The sequence below is a fragment of the Dipodomys ordii genome, unplaced genomic scaffold (genome assembly GCF_000151885.1).
Source record: "Dipodomys ordii isolate 6190 unplaced genomic scaffold, Dord_2.0 Scaffold109, whole genome shotgun sequence".
Classification (NCBI taxonomy): Eukaryota; Metazoa; Chordata; class Mammalia; order Rodentia; family Heteromyidae; genus Dipodomys; species Dipodomys ordii.
Genome location: NW_012267325.1, coordinates 1,590,657 through 1,610,732, shown reverse-complemented (window position 1 = coordinate 1,610,732; position 20,076 = coordinate 1,590,657). Strand labels below are relative to the sequence as shown.

Below are 20,076 nucleotides of genomic sequence, written 5' to 3'. Positions count from 1 at the left end.
AGATACTGATTTTGTGTTACCAAGTTACCCTGATTGGACTCTTTAACTAAAAAATTATTTCCAATAGAGATGACTTAAAATGCTAACTTTTTCATGTATTGGCTGTGTTTATACTTTTCAGTCAGAAATGCTATACTTTTATAAACCTATGACTGGTAATTATATTTACTGGGATTATATTTAGATATAAATTTAAATGCAAATGGAAATTTTGATATGATAATAAAATCAGAGCAGGAAGAAGATAAAAAGGCATAGTATATCCATTTGTTCTTTTATAAGACATTTGCTAGGACCTATGTCAGGCTATGTGCTTGGTGGTATTATGAATTCTCAAATAATATAATAACTGGCCCAGTTTGAGGCCTAATTAGGTTGACACAGTAGGATTTAATAATGTCATCCTTAAGACCAGCCAAGACATGTCTTGGTGGAGACAAGAATGTGTTGCACTGATCATGGAAGTTGTCTTAGAGTAAACACTAACACTCACTTTTTTAAAAGGAGGAGGGCCAGGTATCTATCTGATGGTTCACACCTAAAATTCTAGCTACTTAGGACACTGAGACCTGAAGATCATAGTTTGAAGTCAGCCTCAGCAGGAAAGTCCATGGGACCCAAATCTCCAATTAATCACCAAATCTTAGAGTAGAGCCATGGTTCATATGGTAGAGCACCAGCCTTGAGAGAAAAAGCTAAAGGACAGTGCCCTAGGCCCTGATTTCAAGTCTCAGGACTGGCAAGTACACACATGTACATGCATGCGCACATGTGTACATGTGCACAAACGCACACAGTAAATAAATTAAGTAAGTAATGAAGTAGTCGAGTAGGGGAAACACATGTAGATTTAAGGAATGGGACAATTGGACATTTATTGAGAGGTGACAGTCGCTACAGGGCATGTGACCTGGGTAATTACTACTAGTTAAGCAGTACTAGATTAATGAATGAGTGGTGCTTCTACTTTTTCCTCTGAACTGCTCAGAATGAAAGTGGTGATAGGCTTGTGAGCCTGAATGGTAGGTAGAGACTGAAATAAATGCTAGGGAGCATGAGAAAGCCTGAAGGTGCTTAGAAATACAGAAGATGTTTGACAGAAGAAACAAAGGTCCAAACAAAGTTGGAGAGATTAAATATGAGACCTTTTGTGGTAAATGCTTGTTCTCTACAAGGGCTTCGCAACCTAGATAAAAAGACATTTGGTTTAACTCAGAGTTGAAGACATGCCAGATAGGATATGAGAGAGAGTAGAGGCAAGAAATTAAGGGCTCCCTTAGAATAATTTAAAATAATTATCCCTGTAAATAGGCTAGAAAGAGAAGATAAAGTCCCATAACTCTGAATTTTTGTATGTTGCTAGAGAATGGAAATAAATATTCCAGAAAAAAAAGATGTTCCTTTATCTGAAAACTCAATAAGGTTCTATCACATTCTTCTTACAGTTCTCTGCCAGTCTCTTCCTCAGCCTTTATCTCACTACTTTTGAAGTATATTTTAGTATATGTCTTCCTGTTATGCCCTATAGAATAGTCTTATTCACATTGTAGTCCCATGGCTATTATAGTATTGAGTCCACTGAAGATGCCCAGTAAACATTTACTAAATTAGTGAATGAGTTGGCCAGTACGCTTGTGGCTTGAGTCATGGAATGGGGCAACAGGTACAAAATGTGGTGTTGAATTTGGTGGTTGAAGTTGGAAGCCAACGTTGAAATCTAGATGGAATAGGAAAAGTATTATACATATAATCCAGGATAATGTTAGGGCTCATCAGGAGGTGTGGCCATTGAAGTTTTTTGGTACATGCAAGTTTTTAATCCAGGAGGTGGATCCGTGATGGAAATGTTGAAGTATTCTCACGAACGCTCAGGAAAACAGAAAACCAGAGAAGTGGCAATGAAGGTGTTGTCTGGGATTTTTGTGAAATCTGGAATCTGATATGATGTTTTGCCGTTAGTTAGAAAAGATATACAGGAGAAGCAGAGGGTCTTGGGAAAGAGGCCAGATGAAGGTAGTCGGATAATAAGATGAACTGGCTGAATGTAGAAAGGATCCATTTCCCACAGATTGAATCTCTTTGTGTGACAGAGAAAAGAATTGAAAGGGACTGGGGCATTGAATGAAGGTACAGAAAGCACAGAGACACAGGGAGATGTATCTTCTTTTACTGTTCTTTTACACTTTTCCAGAGGGAAAAATGCAAAATAGAACCAAGAATGCTTTTGGCGGAAAACAAATCATGTGTGACAAATATGGTCATATAAAGGTCATTTTAAGCCAGACAGTGGGTGGCTCCTGCCTTAATCCTAGCTACTAAGGAGGCTGAGATTTGAGGATCACTTTCCTGCCAGTCCAGGCAGGAAAGTCTTTGAAACTCTTAGCTCCAATTGATCACCAAAAATCAGGAAATAATTCTGTGATTCAAACAGTAGAGCACCAGTCTTGAACAAGAAAGCCAGGGGACAGTGTCCAGACCCCTGAGTTCAAGCCCCAGAACTGGTACACACAAAAAAAGTAACATTGTGATCTGATTCATTCCTTCAAGTTTTTTGTTGAGCACAAACTGTGTGCCAAGCAATGTTCTTGCCAATGAGAATATAGCAATAAAAAGTTGGAGAGAGTCCCTGCCATCTTGAAGCTTTCATTCTTGTGACAAGGGCAGATAATAATTACTCAGGTGAATGGTGAGTCTTGGTACACCTAAATCAGCCACAGAAAGTACATATGGAAGCTGAAGAGTGAGTGGAGTTCTTATTTAAGTTGGAGGTATCTGATAAGGGGGTAACTGAACAGTGATCCTTACAAATTGAGGACATGCAATTTGGTTAGATAACAAAGGGCTTGAAGTTGAGGATTCCATGGGTTGTAGCCTGTTATAATTTACAATTTTAAGATATCTCTGTTGCATGGGAAAGACTGTGGGGATAAGGGTGGAAGCAAGGAACATTTCTGTGGCTCCAAAGGTAAATGGCTAATAATTCACATTTTCCTAGAAGAGCCACTGAGGCAGGATTAAATGTGCCAGGATTCTGATAGAGAAAAGGAAAAGAGGAGAGAGAAATGGAACACATGATCACTGGCCTGGAGAGGCCCATTCAAGCATGTCCCCCTACTCTTGTATGGATAGATTTCTCTAGAGTGGTTGCTGGGCCCTTGTTCTTCATGCTTGCAATGGAGACATAAAAGGTACATTTTCTCAATGCCTCATTATGGGAATGAGAAGACAGTGATGGACAAAAAGTGAGAAGCTGTCAGGTTTGGGGGTGTATTTTGAAGGGAGAAATGATGGCATTTATGATGAACAGGTACGAGAGTGTAAAGGAAAGAGAAGAGTCAAAACTGACTTCTAGACTTCTGGAAGTTGTGTAGATAGAGGTGTTCTGCTTAAGAGGGGTGTGGACATTGAGGCATGAATGAGGACTTGCCCCAACAAGATCTGGGGAGCTTCTTCCCGTGTTAGTACAAGAAAGAAGGGAATAATTAGAAATGTGCTAAAACAGATACTGAGATAGGAGATACTATTGCTTGTCTTTATGCACCCAAAATGTCCAACTTGGCAGAGAAAAATGGATAAGTTGGCTGCTGCATTTACTGATATAGTTGAGGAAGGAACATTTCTTTTGCTTTAGATTATTCTGTTCCAGGAAATTAAAATTAACTTAAATTTCTGGGTTATTGTGTCAAGAGGTGTTTTAGGTTACTAAAGGAAGACTACTTGAATTTTTTTTTTTCTTTGTCCGTCATGGGGCTTGAACTCTGGGCCTGGGCGCTGTCCCTCAGCTCTTCAGCTCAAGGCAAGCACTCTACCACTTGAGCTACAGCGCCACTTCCAGTTTTCTGGTGGTTTATTGGAGATAGGAGTCTCACGGTCTTTCCTGCCCGGGCTGGCTTTGAACCGCGATCCTCAGATCTCAGCCTCCTGAGTAGCTTGGATTACAGGCGTGAGCCACCAGCGCCCCGCTGACTACTTGAATTTTTGACTGAAAGCTACCCAGAAATATGGTTTGGAAAAGTCTCAGAAGAGAGAATTTATTACATGACATTGAGATGCTTATTAATTTTAGGTTGCACTCAATTGACTAAACAGAAAGACCACATCAGGGGTTCTTTACACTTATTTTATAGGAAATACTGTTTCCTCCAATTAATAGTACTGAAGACTGGGTCAGGTTTATTATATATGCTGCTAAGTAACCTAAAATAAGCAAACATCTTCAATTCATTGTAGCTTTAAAAAAACTCCATTGCTATGACACCTAAATATCATAGTCTTATTCACAAATATTATTTATTTGATTAGTTACCATGCACCTGGTCCTATCATATGGTAGAGAAATCAGAGGAAACCCCTGACCCCTGAAGCTCATGGTTGGCACAGAAAATTAGCCTCTATATACTAAACATATTAACCATAATGCAATGTGGTGAGTGCTGCATTACCAATAAATATTTGCAGTACTCCTGGGAAGCTCAGGGAAGGAAGACATGATTGTGAAGAGAAAGGGATGTGTTTGTCTCTTGTGGAATAGTCCTCAGCAGAGGGAAGACGAGTACTCCAAGGCAGAATTGAATAGTACCCAAGCAACCAAAACAGACAGATGTAAGAAGGCGTGACATGTCCAGGTATCTTGCAGTTTTGGGAGGCCACAGAGTACTAAATCAATGAATCTGGAATTTATCTTAAGGTAGAAAGTGAACAATCAAAAGATTGTGAACTGCAGTGAAAACAATTCACTTTAAGAAAGTACTCTGTGGTGGCAGAAATGAGTGGGTGGTTGTCCCTGAATAGAGCAAAGGGAAACATGACTACCACAGTTGTCCAGATGAGTTATAATGAGGACTGCACAGAGCTGGTATCCTAAGAAGGATGGAACATGTAGGCAATATATGAACCAACTTCTATATTTGGGATGGGTGGATGAATGAATGAATTTCACACATCATGAAATAGAGGGAGGAAGCAAAATAAGGACGAGGTTTCTAGTTTCAGTATAAGGGATTACAGATAGTATATTTTAATGAAAATAGTAAGATCTGGGTTCAAGTAAAAACTTTCGCATTTATTTGCTCAAATGTGTTACTTCTTTGAATGCTGAGTTCCTTGTATGGAAAATTGGGGAAGAGAATCCTTCCTTAGAGCATTTTGCTGGGCAGGTGATCATGATGCTCATTGGGCAGAGTAGTAACACAGGTGATAGAACAAATTTAAGAGCAATGATGATAGGAGTTTGAGACAATAAGCATTTATTATGTAAACACTTAAAATAGACATGTTAATCAGCTTATATTAATTGTATCATTTCATTTTCACTGCAGTACTAGGAGGCTAGCCATTGTCATTAGAATCATTTTGTAGGAGGGCAGAGAGAGACTTAGAATAACCTGACTGAAAAGGTAGAGTTAAAATTTCAATCTAAGCTGATGTCCAATTCTGATTCCAGATCCTGTGCTTGTTTTCCATACTTGGTATGTATCAGGATATATTGTATGGATACTCCTGAATCTCTCAGGTAGTTTACACACATATGTACTTGTACCTTAAATCCAAGCCTTTCACAACCTACCTCATTCTCTGTGATAAATAACCCTGACACCTTCCATTTTTTTTTGTAAAAGTTTCTAGATGCAACCTATTAAATAGAAGGTTTTTTTGTTTTCTTTTTACTTTATATGAGCCATGACTTGCAAGTTACAAAATGTAAGTATAGAGCTAGAAAAGAATAAAAGGATTTCTGTGTCTTCTATCATCAGGAAGCATCCAATTATTTGATTTTTAAGCAGTTTGTATGTATGTATGCATATATGTATGTATGTATTTAGTGTATGTATTTGGTGATGGTGGTGGAGCTCGAACTCTGGAACTGGGCACTATCCCTTAGGTTTTTCACTCAAGGCTAGTACTATACTACTTGAACCACAGCGCCAGTTCCAGGTAGTTAATTTGGTAGTTAATTGGAGATAAGAGTTTCATGGGTTTTTCCTGTCTGGGCTGACTGAACCATGATCCTCAGATCTCAGTCTGCTGAGTGGCTAGGATTGCAATTGTGAGCTAACAGTGTCCAGCAAAAGTTATTTTGTTTTATTATGATTGTCCAGGAAAGTGGATAAGTCCACTTTGCCAATTGCCTCTTTTTAGGATACCAGGCATTTTTCAGGTGGTTTGGGCAAGAAGTACTCTCCATAGTTCATTGTTCTAATTTCTCCCTCCTGTAGACCAGCACCTCACAATCTTACAGCTATTTGTGCATCAGTCATCCCAGGTGGGGGGGGCCAGAACTTGTCTGCCTGTTTCCATATGCAGCATCCAGAATGGTGCCTGCAAACCAAGTTGTGACTGAGTATCTTCCGAAATATAGGAAACACCAGCTGGACTGCCCATCCACCACTTTAATGTAGCTGTTATCCATCTCTGCCAGGCTGACAGCCAGATAGAAGGTGAAAGCCTGGCAGTTTGCAAGCATAGGACTCATCTATATCTGTACTGTTCCCAGGTTAGACTGCTGTGTTTGTTTACTCTGGAAGGATTTGTCATAGGTTTTGAGATTCAGACCTAACTCTGCCATCGTCCTCCATAACACAAGCTAGAAAAGTCAAACATGAGAGGAGCAAATGCACTGATGTAATAAGTGGGAAAAAAATACAATACTTTGCATGAAACTTTATGCAAGTTTTTTTAATAGAATAAAGGTAGTACACCATAGAGCTCTGAGGACAGTGATTAATAGAAGAAGAAAAATATAGAAGAAGAAAATGTATTGCATATTAAATTAACTGTACCCAAAGAATATGTATATTAGGCAGGTGGAGAGTAGGGAGTTTAAGGGGGAAATACAGAACACTACAAATAGAAACACACACACATCTGTATAGGTATCTACATATATATACATACACACATGCGCATACATATATACACCCAAATATAAATAAGTATGCAGCTGTATATTTGCACACACCTGTACAAAAAAGGTGTAGATTGTAGATCATCTATGTAGTTACACTGTCCTTGTATACAGCAAAAGTTGAGAATTAGCATTCTAAAACCTTGTTGGGGTTAAAGTGAGTTTTTTGCTTTTTAAACTCAGAATGAAAATGAATGAACATATCATAGGAGTTTGGTGCCCTTCTAAAACACAATGAATCAAGTAAAACTGATTACAAGAAATTAAGTGCTGCTTGAATGCTTAAATACCTCTTGAAAGGAAAAAAAAGCCTTTTTGCTTGAACATTGAAGTTAAACACATAAATAGAAGGCAAAGGAACACGGATCAGCACAAGAAAAAACAGGCTTAGCTTGCAACTTGAGTAATTTAAGATAGTTATAGGAATGCATTTTTTCCCCCTAAAACACATTGCTAAATCAATGCTGGCAAATGAGGATCTCTCCTATTTCCATTCACCTAAGAGAAGATTAGACCACGTTTCTCTGTAATCCAGGCTGGGGTTTGTGTGTTCCCACTGAGCACAGACAATAGATCAGGTGACCTTTCACAGTACTGCCCAACCCTGCAATTCAGCTCCATACCACCCCTTTCAGCCTGGCTTTCCAGACTGGAACCAGAACTCCTGGTTCTTCTAAGGTATTGCCACTGTAAAAAAACCATCTCAGTAGGCTGACAGGTATTTAAGGCTATGCCTACATTTTCTAAGAGATCATTTAAAATGAGTGCCACTCGATCCATTCCTATAGACTGTTTTTTTTTAGTTGGTAGAACCATATGAAATGGCCAATTCTGTGAGCCACAAATATAGTTCTTAATATACCACTGTTTTCTACATATTTATTCAGTTTCTTGCAGTACTGAATACTTTTCTTTTTTGTTGTATCAGCAATCGGGAGCAGCAGCTTCAGCCCAAGGGCAGCTCACCAGTTCTCTCCACCACAGATCTATCCTTCCAAGTAAGATGTATTTTCTCTTAGTCAATAAATAACTTTTCTGAGTAGATTTTTACCTCATTTTAAGTCATGTCTGTACCCACATGTTACATCCGAGTTAAACAAAAGTGCATTTTATAGAGGCTTACATGTATTTGTGCGTTTATTTTGAGCATCACTTGTAGAGATCCTGAAGCAATTTAATGCTTTGTCTATTAGATTTGGAAGTTTTACTTTGAAGATATACTCTCTTAACTGGAATTTGTGATGTGGTTGTTAATTGGTTACCTTGCATGTTTCCATCTAATGCATGGGCTTTCTATTTTCTGTCATTTCTGACAAATAGCAGACCATACCCACATATTCTCCCTACCCCTTCCTCACAAACTATGGCTGCATATGGGCAAACACAGTTTACCACAGGAATGCAGCAAGCCACAGCCTACGCCACGTATCCACAGCCAGGACAGCCGTACGGAATTTCCTCCTATGGTGAGTAATTCTACCATTGTTGTGGTGCCCTGTTCTAGTGGGTGTATGCATATCTTTTAGTGGTACTTAAATCTTGGGCAATCTTTAGGAAATTGTCACCTGTTGTGTCTAGATTCTCCCTGTGATTCTTTTAGTGAGCATGAAAAAACAATTGTGAACTTTTATCTTGAGGTCAGAGGTGGTGGGCAAGTTTCATGGGTCATATGTCTCTCATTTTCCTTTTCTTCTACGTACATCTTCATTCTGAATCTTGCCATCTGAGCACTTGGCTGTGGAATCCAAAGTATTTTTTGTACGTGTGCATATTTGTGATAAAGCTTCTGAGAATGAAGTCTTTTGGGGTAAAGATCCATTTCCTATTTATCAGATTCTTAGGTATGATTAGAGAAGTATACATGGAATTCAGCTAACTACTGCCCTAAACTTGGGGGTGATTGGATTACCAAATTTCAGCATTATCAACCATTAGGAAAAGTGATCTACATATCACCTCCTGGACTGTGCTTTGAAGAAACAAATCAGGAAACATTCAGAGCTCACATTGCTCATTTGTTCCTTCCCACCTAGAGATTATCTTTATCCTGGTGTAATTTAACTCAATTGTTTCAGGGTCAATACCTGTAAATTAAAAATAAATCCAGCCAGATCCCAAAGTTCAATTTCTAAAAAGCCTTTAGATTTCACAATACATTTTCTTCAATTGAGTTGTGATTGCATTTTTAAACAAATTGAACCGAACATAAATACGTGAATTACTGGGTTTTTGTGAAGAAAAATGAAACTAATGATCAAGAAAATGCACACAAATATTTGAGAGAAAGGACTGGTAGAATAACTAATTCTGTGATTGCTAGAATAGATTTTTAAAATTTCTATTCTTATACTTCTTTTGGTGTTCTTTTGTTATAATCTTTTCTGCAGAATCTTGAAACAATCAATGTTCTTTTCAAGTGTTTCGTTAATAATTAAAAGCTAAACTACTTTATTCCTCTTAGTGCCCTGTCTTTACCTCAAGCAAATATGGGCTTAAGTAAATTTCTTAAAGAAGATATAAAACTAAAAATAAATTATGTATAGCTTCAGCTTTTAGAGTTTTATTTCAGAATTGTCAGGCGTTAAGATTATCTCCTGGGTACTTTGAAAAGCAGACTTTGAAAGCAGTCTTAAGTATTTTCTAAAATTGTTAATTTCATGACTTTTACTCAAAAGTTTCTTATGATAATATTAAATATGGGTCAAATTTTTCATTTTAAACTTTTTTGAAATGAAAGAAATATTGGGTAGCTTTTATTCTACAATTTGAGTCAAGACAAATCTCCATTGCTCATCAATTCATGTGCTTATGTACTTGCAAGATGATTGTCTGGAATGCATATGGGATTTTCTGTACATATACAATAAAGCACTGCTGATCTGCCAGTGCTACCTTGGGAAGTTCTTCCTGTTACTCCCTGTATGCCCCATATTTCTCTTTTCTCTTTGACATCCACCTTGCAAGTTTCTGGGCTCTGGGATAGGGACTCTGTTCAGATCCTTACCAAATGGTCCTTGTCTGAGATGGCTGTTGAGGTAAGATGAACAGAGAGTGAGATGACAGAATCAGAACTTGTAGGTTGACGATGGGGATTTTAATGTTGATAGAGAGGGATGGGAAGTTCAGGAAGGGAAGGCTCAGTGTTAAGAGCTTTGATGCCAGAACTATACATGGTTATAAATCTTCTTTCAGTAAATCTCCATCCTTAGCATCTTTCCTGATCACATTTTTTTTATTATTGTTGTGTTTGAACCTTGAGTGCATAGAGATGCCCTGACTGCTTGTGCAGTTCTCTCTTTCACGGGCCAGTGCACTGAAAAATATAGCAGCATGTCTCCTTTGGCTTGTTCCTGGGGGAAGAACACAGGTTAGGCTTCTTTGGCCCAGATAGTCAAGGTCCAGATAATTGTAAAAGCCTTTCTCTAGGGACCTGTGCTTGAATTTTTACTTACACCTTAAAAAGAAAAAGGCATACTTTTCATAGTGAGTAATCCATTCTATTCTTCACTGTGTCTGTTTTAGTCTACCAGGGAAATGAATTTGCTACCTCTGGACAGTGGACATGGTAGCAAGAGTGTCTTTGACTGTTTCTCTCTCTTTCCTTGCTTTTCACCTATGTTTAGGACCAACATTCCCATCGTGTACCATCTGCTAAAAGCAGATGATACTAGACAAGGCTGGAGGCCAATCAGCCTGCCCTCAAATGTAGAGAGGAGCGGGGAAAGTCCATTTTGGTGATACAAGGAAAGAAAGGGAGTTTCTAAAGCCATAAAACCACCTGTCTTGGGCAGGTGTCTCCAGGGATCATTTACATGTACAGGTTATTCAGAAGTTTAGGATTGCCTGTATAGTGAGAAAAAAAAAATCACAGTTTTTTTAAATGTTAAGGTTGGGCTAAGCCTTAAATGTTCAGGTCATTATGAAGTATTCAGAGATTCTCCAGGAATTAATTATGAAGAGACTCTTTCTGCCAAGAGTCAAATTCTTCCACTGCCTCAGGACAATTACCAAGCTTCATTCTACTGGTGAAATTCCCCTAAAATGGAAATAAACAGTAAGACTACTGTGTATTCTAGATTTGAAAGATATCATTTATCTAGTACAAACCAAAATGATTAAAAAATGTGAATTCTTTCGGCATGGATGTCCCTCTCCACCCTCTGGGGGGATTAAAGATAGTTGTTCATTTTTATGACTGTCTTTAATCATGATGCAGAGTGGAGCTGCCAAGCCCCAAATCCTGAAATTAGGATGCCAGCCAGGTACTTTGGGAGCTATTTCGGAACCACAAATACATATTTTTATATGATTGTGAAAAGCATAAATTAGTGTGTCTTCCGATACATTTAAAATAATTTTATTGGAATATTTTGAAACAAGAAGAGATAAAAAGGTTGCTGCTAGCAAGTCTTTCTATTTCATTCATTCATTTATTCATTCATCCAGTGCTGCCTAGGGTGTGAACTCCTGGGTCTTACATTTGCTAGGCAGGTGTTCTTATCATCCAAGTCCTTTTTTTGTTCCTTGGTTATTTGTCAGAGAGGGTCTCCTGCTTTTTGCCTGAGTCCAGACTGGGAATGCATCCTTTGGAGCCACACCTCCTCTTCCTGTCAATCTTTGTTGTTTGTACAATAGGACTGTCTTCAGAGTTTACTTCTTTGATATTCTACTTCTTTTGTGTTTGCCTCCTGGTATGATCTAAATACATGGGAGAAGATTTTCTCTCTTGTTGCTTTGTTCTGTGTCCAGTGTTGCTTTCCCTGACTTCAAATGAATATATATCAGCATCAACAGTGTACGAAAGTAGGGGAGCAGGAGCAGGGAGAAAAATAATACTGTGAGGTTAGAGGGTCTAATTTCAGGGAAACATAAAGATTTTGGCTTAGCTTGCTAATTTTGGACTAGCCTAAGTAACATTTAATTTTGGATATTTTTCCTCTTAAAGAAGTGACTAACTTATATAATACACCAACATGAAGTATAGAAATATTTGTATTTTAGAAGTTGTAAAAATATCTATATTTTAGACAAAGTTAGGTGTGTGAAAATGGCACTCAATGTGGATTTTTCAACATTCAGGCATAAATTAAATTGGAGTTGTACTGTAAGCATGTGGATCTGAGGGAAGACGGGGAAGTCATTTGTGTCTGCACAGATATGGGAGCATATGTTTTTATGTCTTTGCCAGCTTCTGCAAATGAACAGATAGATAAGCTGTCACTAACTGATTTAGGTACATTGTGGGCAGGCATCAAGACGGAAGGTGGACTGTCACAGTCTCAGTCATCTGGACAGACGGGATTTCTCAGCTATGGCTCAAGCTTTGGTACCCCGCAACCTGGACAGGCACCATACAGCTACCAGATGCAAGGTCTGTATATAGCTTGACATGGAGGCTTTCCTTTGCCTTTACATAGATGGACATGTCATTTGTGAAGTAAATCTGATGTTCCCTTAGATAGTACATGAAGATATGTGGGCCAAGCAAGACATGACACCCACTTTTACTTCACTTATGTACATGCCTGCTTTCTGGGCTGCAATGCCCATACTTATAATATCAAGGATGTGGAATTGATGTATAGGTTTTTTGCTAAAAGCACCATTTTGTGTGTGTGTGTGTGTGTGTGTGTGTGTGTGTTGCTTAAGTTTTCTGTTTTTGTCTAGAAAAAGAATGAAAAGCAAGAAAAGCAGCCATGTCAGGGGTTGTGGTAGTGTATGCTGGAAACACCTGCATTAGATTTTGCCCTCCATCTTTCCTAAGAGTGTTGTGGTTTCTTTATTTTCATGCTGGAAGCCTCTAAGAATCCAGTGTATATGTATTAATTATCTAGTGAAAATCTACCAAATTTACAAAGGTCACCTTTACACCTACCCAATGAATCTTTGAGACAATTCTTTCAAGAGCCAGTCTCTGGATTCTGTTTGTGAACTTGTAGACAAAATATAGGAAGTACAAATCAAATGGTGTGACAGCAGAAAGTTTGCATTGTCAAAGCTTTCTCAAGAATATGTTAGCAGATTGTTATCATGTAAATGTACTTAAAATTGCTTGAGAATAGGTCTTAAGTAATTTAGATATTTGAATATCTTTACTATAAATCAATTTGACAAGCAATATTTGCCTCCTAATACTAATAAATTGTAGCTGAATTAAATTTGTTATTACTACTTTTTGACTGAAGGGAAAGTTTTCATCTTTTAAAAACATTTTTATGCTAATCCTAGGGCTTGAACTCAGGACTTTCAGCTCTGCTTTATCTGTTCATGACTGGTGTTATGCTACTTGAGTCACACCTCCAGTTCTGACATTTTGCTGATTAATTGGAAATCAGAGTCTTTTGGATTTGTCTGCCTAGGTTGGCTCCTAATCTTGATTCTTAAATCTTAGCTCCTAATAGCTAGGATTATAGGTGTGAACCACCGGCACCCGGAAAGTTTTCATCTTTTTTATATTTATTATTATATTTATTATATTGATATTTATTGCTGATGAATTAGAATGTACATAAAAGCAAAAGTAGTACTATGAATAGATCCCATATATTTCTTTTTGTTCTATTATGTATTCTAAGTATTCATATTTTATGATACTGTCTTGTAACATACTATTTTCAGCAGTAAATATATTGTATATTTTTTCACATCAGTAAGTTCTTTTCTATGGAGTCATTTTAATAGCTATATAGCATTAATTGATAGATTGTATTTAATTTCCTATTATTGGGCATCTAGAGGACTACTGTGCATATCACATCTGTATCTTTATTTCATTTAGAAACCATTAAGTGTGAAGCTCCTAGGCAAACATATTTAAGAATTTCTAATATATTTTCAGAAAGAAGGACTATGCACTAGAATGCATACAGTTTTGAATAATACTTTTGAATCATTTTGGAAAATATTTTTAAAAGAATTATCACTTTAGTAGATACAAGATTTATTTTCATATTCATTTTTTGGAACTGAGGAGATAAATTGTCTTCTCATTACAATGTTATTGCTTTTAATGTCTTACATTAATGTTCTTAATTATACTATTTGATAAATATTTTTGGCTTATCTCACTTTTTTTAAAGCTGGGTTTTGAACTCAGTGGTTTGTATTTGATAAACAAGTGCTTTACCATATGATCCAATGTCCCCTCCTGGCTACTCAAGAGGCTGAGATCTCAGGATCACAGTTTGAAGTCAGCCAGTTGCAGGAAAGTCTATGAGACTTTTATCTCCACTTAACCACCAGAAAATTAGAAGTGGCTCTGCAGCTCAAGTGGTAGAGTGCTATCCTTGAGCAAAAAAGCTCAGGGGCAATGCACAGGCTCTTGAGTTCAAGCCTCAAAACAGACAAAAAAAAAGAAAGAAAGAAAGAAAGAAAAGAGAAGTTATTATGCATGTAGTCTTCCATCATTATCCAGGCTGGCCACAGACCATTATTTTTCTGTCTATGCCTCCTGTGTAGATGGAATAACAAGTGCACACCACTATACTCCTTATTTGTTGAGATGAGGTGTCACAAACTGCTTCTCCAAGCTGGCCCTGAACTGAGATTCTGTGGATTTCTGCCTCCTGAGTAGCTAGGATTATAGACATGCTACTGTGCCTAAATGACATCTATCTATCTATCTATCTATCTATCTATCTATCTATCTATCTATCTATCTATCTATCCATCTATCTATCTATCTAGTGGACCTTGAATGTACAGTTTTATGCCTTGCACTCAAGATCTCTATCACTTGAGCTCTACCATAAACCAGTTTGTTTCTATTTTGTTTCTGAAAGAGATTCTCGCTAACTTGGACTGGGTGCCTGCCTCTACTTCTCAAGCTGCTGGTATTAAAAGTATATGTCATCAACATGCTTTATCTTCTTTTGTGGATTTTCCTTTCTTCTTTTTTCCTTTTATTCTTCTCTACTTCCTATATGTGTGTGTGTGTGTCTGTGTACACACACACACACACACACACATGCACACACATATATGATGAGATATCTTAGAGTCCACATCTACACATGTAATTCATTATGTTTCATATACACCTAATATACATATAATCTGAAGGTAATTGTATATATGTTTTTAGTGGATCTGTATTTTCACTGAAACCCATTCATGAAGTCAGATGTGGGAAATTCCACTTGGAGGTGTCATGTAGATATTCAAAAAACTTCAAATTTTGGAATAGATCTACTCAGGATGCATTGTACTTGGGAGTTATACTTATTATTTCTTATCTGACTCTCTTCCTAGATTAAAACCTTAGGCATCAGTAACAATTCCTTAGAGGACTAAGTAGCTCTTAGTTATAGTAAAATGCTAGTGTAGAGTGCAAATGAAAGGGGGAAAGAATCTTGCAGGAAAACAATACTTTTAAAATAAAAGAGGACGTGTATAACAGTGTTGAATATTGCTTGAAAACTTTTTGCATACCATGGTTGAATCACCTTTCCAAAGAGCTTTTAGAACCCATTTTCCATTGGTAAGTCATTCAATTTTAGATTGAATATAATCTGACATATATATCAAGGAAGATGATAATGTGACATTCCATTAGATACCTATTTTGCTATTGTGATATGATTATGGATCGTATGGTATACTATGCTATCAAATATACATGGAAAAAATTTGGGTACATATAATTACATTCTAAGTAATATTTACTGCTTAGCTAGTAAATGCCCTGTGAAAATGACTTTGCCTTTATTGAATATTTTTGTTTGCCTAATTGTGGAATTCTTTTTTTTTTTTTTTCAGTCGTGGGGCTTGAACTCTGGGCTTGGGCGCTGTGCTTGTGCTCTTCTGCTCAAGGCGAGTGCTCTACCACTTGAGCTACAGAGCCACTTCCTAATTGTGGAATTCTTTTAAGCATCTCTTTAACATCTGACTTTTCAGTTTACTAATTTTGTAATGTCTAAAATTATTTTCAGAATTTGTCAAATTCTATTCTTTTTGTTGTTTGTGGTGGTGGTTGTAGTTCTTGAACTCAGGGCCTGGACACTGTCCCTGGGTAGAGCTAGTGCTCTACCACTTAGAGTGATGGCTCCATTTCCTCAAATTCTATTCTTAATAAATGATAATCAATAATACCATTGCTTATATCAGTTTTACTTTACAGCTAGAAAGATGGAGAGTATATATATTTTATCATCTGTGGGCATATATAGGGGCAGTTTGGAGGATGGAACTCAGGGTTTGCACTTGCTAAATATGTGCTCTTTTGTTTGATCCACACACCCAATATGTATGGTTTTTGCTCTTAGCTTGTTGTTGCTGTTGTTTTTTCTTTTGGATAGAGTCTCTGTTTTCCTTTTTTGCCCAGGCTATGCTACTCATTACTTCCACCTTGTGAGTAGATGGAAGTATAAACAGGCACCATTACTCCTGGGTTGTTTTTGAGGTAAAACCTCTTGCTATATATAGGTGAGCCTGTCCTTAAAAATCTCAGTCCTTCTCTCTTTGCCTGCTGAAGAGCTGCCATGACACCCAGCCTGCTAAGAGCATTCTTGTCTAGCTTTTCCTCCAGCAATATCCTTTTAATCTTTAAAACATAAAGTATGATGATTAGTTATTCACAGAGTTAGCCACTGGAATTTAATATTTGGATTTCATAGTAGTAGGTTAAATAGTCTAGTAGGTCAGTCAACTCAGGTAAACTGAAGTATGATTGGTTCAGAGGAAATGTATGAGGGCCACTTCCATGGGGCTGTGAGACTTGGAAGAATGAACTAAAGATTCAGTGATGTTTTGTAGTGTGGATCTAGAGGCTAAATGCAAGCTGTTGGCTCTGCCCTTCCATTTATGGGCTATAGTATGAAATGTGACTTGTCCACACACTTCTGATCTCCAGTGTTGATATGGCTTCATAGATTACACTGCCTAACATTTGGTGCTGTATGAACTCAATGGTCATTTTTTATTCTTGCTACTTCTTGTGATAGTGACATAGTTATACCCTTGTTTTAATATTATCATTATAGTCCAGTTTCTGGAATACTTCCAGATTAGGAAGACTATGTAAATGCTTCCATTACATCCCAGTTCCCAAAGAAGAGGTGGACATATGTGTGAATGTATATATAATATACATATATAATATATTCAAAATATATGCATAATAAAAAGATTACATATTTTTAAATAGTTTTAATAAACATGACAAAAGTAAAATAAAATAGAAGTAAAAGAACTAGATCAAATTAATATGCTCATATGGAAAGAAAATTACCCTCAACAAAAAGCACTTAATACATGATTAAAGATATATATAAAGGGAGGTAAGGAAACATGAAGAAGCAGCCAAGAGCAAAAGGAAGCAAATCAGAAGAGCACAAAAGCTGAGTTGGCAGCAGTGGTGATGGGCATAGATGGGCAAGTGGAGCTGCGGGGACCACAGAAGGGCCATTGAGAAGGAAACAGCCCTGCATTGGTGGGAAATGAAGAAGAACCAGCCAGGTCCATAAGGCTCAGTTAAGGGCCTTACAGTAACATTTCTGCTTTGAGTCCTATGAATGAGTGGAAAATAAGGGAAGATGTCAGTCATTAAAGTATCATTGTGTGATTCATAAGATTAGGGGAAGGCTAGAGGTGTGGCTCAGTGGTAGAATGCCTGCTTAGAAAGCACAAAGCCTAGCTGGAGCTCTGGTGCTCACATCTATAATCCTAGCTACTCAGGAGGCTGAGATCTCGAGATCATGGTTCAAAGCCAGCCCTGGCAGGAAAGTCCATGAGACTCTTACCTCCAGTTAACCACCAGAAAACCGGAAGTGGTGCTGTGGCTAAAGTGGTAGAGTGCGCAGCTTGAGCTGAAGAGTTCAGGGACAGCCAGGCCCAGAGTTCAAGCCCCATGACCGGCAAAAAGAAAAAAGAAAAAGAAAGCACAAAGCCCAGCGTTAAAACCCCAGTACCATCTAAAAGAAAGTCTGGGGACAAAGTGGCATGTGTCAACCTCTGCCCATTCCTACTCAACAAAATAAAATGAGTATTTATTCCGCATTTTTCAAATTGCAAGTCTATTCAAATTATTTTTACATGTCATCTTATTTAATCCTTACAGTAACTCTAAACATTGCTTTAAAAGATAAAAAAAATGAAGAATGAATTAAATTAGAAAAATCAATCAGTAATATGATCAAGGTAGGCTACTTAAAGTCAAACTGGAGAATAGTTTGAAACTCTCTGATCCTGACATGTATATACACCTAAAATACTGTACCTACCGGAGGGACTCCTAGCTACCCACACACAAAAAAACAAAATGTAGGTGCCTATAATATTTCTATTTTCCAAAGGGTAACTTAACCTTTAGAATGGTGGTGCTACATCATATACACAGCTATATAGTTAGTTGTTTCCTGACTGTTCATGAAACCCTAGCAACTGCATTTAGAAAACTCTTTTCTGAACACTTTCACAGCTCTTAAAGTGCAGATTTATTCAGCAGTTCTGGACCGTTTTGCTCTGTGGAGTTTGTGAGCTAGTCACTTGGTCACCCTCATTGACTCTGCGTGGGCCCAGATTCCTCCAACTGATATTCAGAGCCTCTGTTGTGGTGGATGGGCATCAACCACACTCAAAGATGCCATTTCAAGCCAAATAAGAGTCAGATTGTCATTTTCCGTACACTAACTGGAAGCTCATGAAATGAAGCCTCAGTGATCAGAAACTCAGATTACTTTCAGCTTTGCCACAAGATCACTAGAACATTTTCTCTCTGTTTTAATTATTTCTTGCGTACATCTAGCAAAAGATTAAAAACTTAAGTTCAACTGAGAAAGACAAAAATGTCCTCATGCACAAACATCTATGCTTGCCCCAAACGGTGAAATCTTTGCCTGTTTATTTTTGATATCTTCCCATTTCCCTCCTTTCTGGAAGATTTGTGGTGGTCTGAGGCATCCTTTCTCCACGCACCTTGGACCAACCCAGCGGCAGGAGAGAGGGAGCCTGTAGATCCCTGCTCAGTAATGAAAAGGCACTGACAACAAGAGGGAAGCAGGGTTGGTTGTGAGTGCACATGTGTACACGGACATGCATACACATAAGAAAACTATCCAGGAGTTGCTTTAGTCTCTGATTTACTGGTTATAGATGATCTCTCCATGAGTCATAAACAATCTTTAGTCTCCTTTTATGTGACAGAGACCAGTGACTTGACATCAAGATTTTAATTATAGTTTTTCAAATAGTTTTCAAGCTTTGGAGCTGACACTGAAGTGATTTCCATTTAAAACCCACACAGCTTAAAGACTGAGAGTTGCAACCAGCACAGAAAGCAGGGCACTATGTCTAGAATAAGGGAGAGGGCTGGTAAAGTGGCTTAGTGGTAGAATAATGGAGAATGAAAATTTGCTTAGTAATCTGTTGAAAGTAAGAAAGCATATATTCACTTGCAAAAATATATAATTACAGTTGTGCCCCTTAGTTCATTAAGCCTGAGCTTTGAGGAAAATCCAGCTCTCCGTAATAACTTAATTCTGTTTATTCTGCACTACTGGAGGTAGCAACCATCTTCACTCATTTCAGTTTTGGAAGAACTGGGGTTTGGATTCAGGGCTTCATACCCTTTATCACTTGAGATATCCCTCCAATCCCTTTTTGATTTAGCTGTTTTTCAAATAGAGTCTTGTGTTTTTTCTGAGGCCACTTAGGGAAATGATTTGGACTTTCGCACAATGAGTTTTAGTTAATTTGCTCTTGTAGGCCTCGTAGAATTATCAGGGTGGAGGTGCAGAATGCCTCCCTGAGGGATTATTGCCCTGGTGTAGCAGGATGTGATTGCCATTCCCGTCATTCTCCACCAAGGAAGGTGTCAGGATTTGCTGTGACAGGTGGGAAGAGCTACCCAGAAGGTCCTGTACTAAACCCAGAGGACCTGGAAACTCTGCTCTGTTTATTTTCCTTTAGACTTCATTGCTCTCAGAGAAAAAAAAATAACACAAATTTAAACTCCCTGTTTGTATATAGTGTTTGTTCTACTAAAGAGATTAGGGTTGGAACCAGTGAAAAGGAACAATAAATCAGTGTGGAAGTTTGTCAAAGGTCCTGTGGAAGGAATCAAAAGTCTGAATCAGCCACGTGGCTCCTCAGGGAAGTAATACTCTACATCGTGCCCCACCCCCTTCCTTCCATCCCTTTTCTGTAGCTTTTCTTAGCTGAACAATTCTATTGGT

General features: G+C 37.9%; 1 protein-coding gene across 5 annotated transcripts in view; it reads left to right on the top strand.

Moving 5' to 3' along the window:
• Positions 1-20,076, top strand: part of Eya1 (EYA transcriptional coactivator and phosphatase 1) — a 140,954-nt gene that overhangs the window by 29,560 nt on the left and 91,318 nt on the right. For 2 of the 5 annotated variants that reach the window (XM_013028426.1, XM_013028425.1), the window contains 3 exons: positions 7,833-7,902; positions 8,228-8,370; positions 12,114-12,275. In XM_013028426.1, coding sequence (XP_012883880.1) covers positions 7,833-7,902; positions 8,228-8,370; positions 12,114-12,275 — 375 coding nt within the window. Of the gene's footprint in view, positions 1-7,832; positions 7,903-8,224; positions 8,371-12,113; positions 12,276-20,076 lie in introns of all 5 variants that reach the window. The other 3 variants (XM_013028424.1, XM_013028422.1, XM_013028423.1) reach the window with 3 other exon arrangements.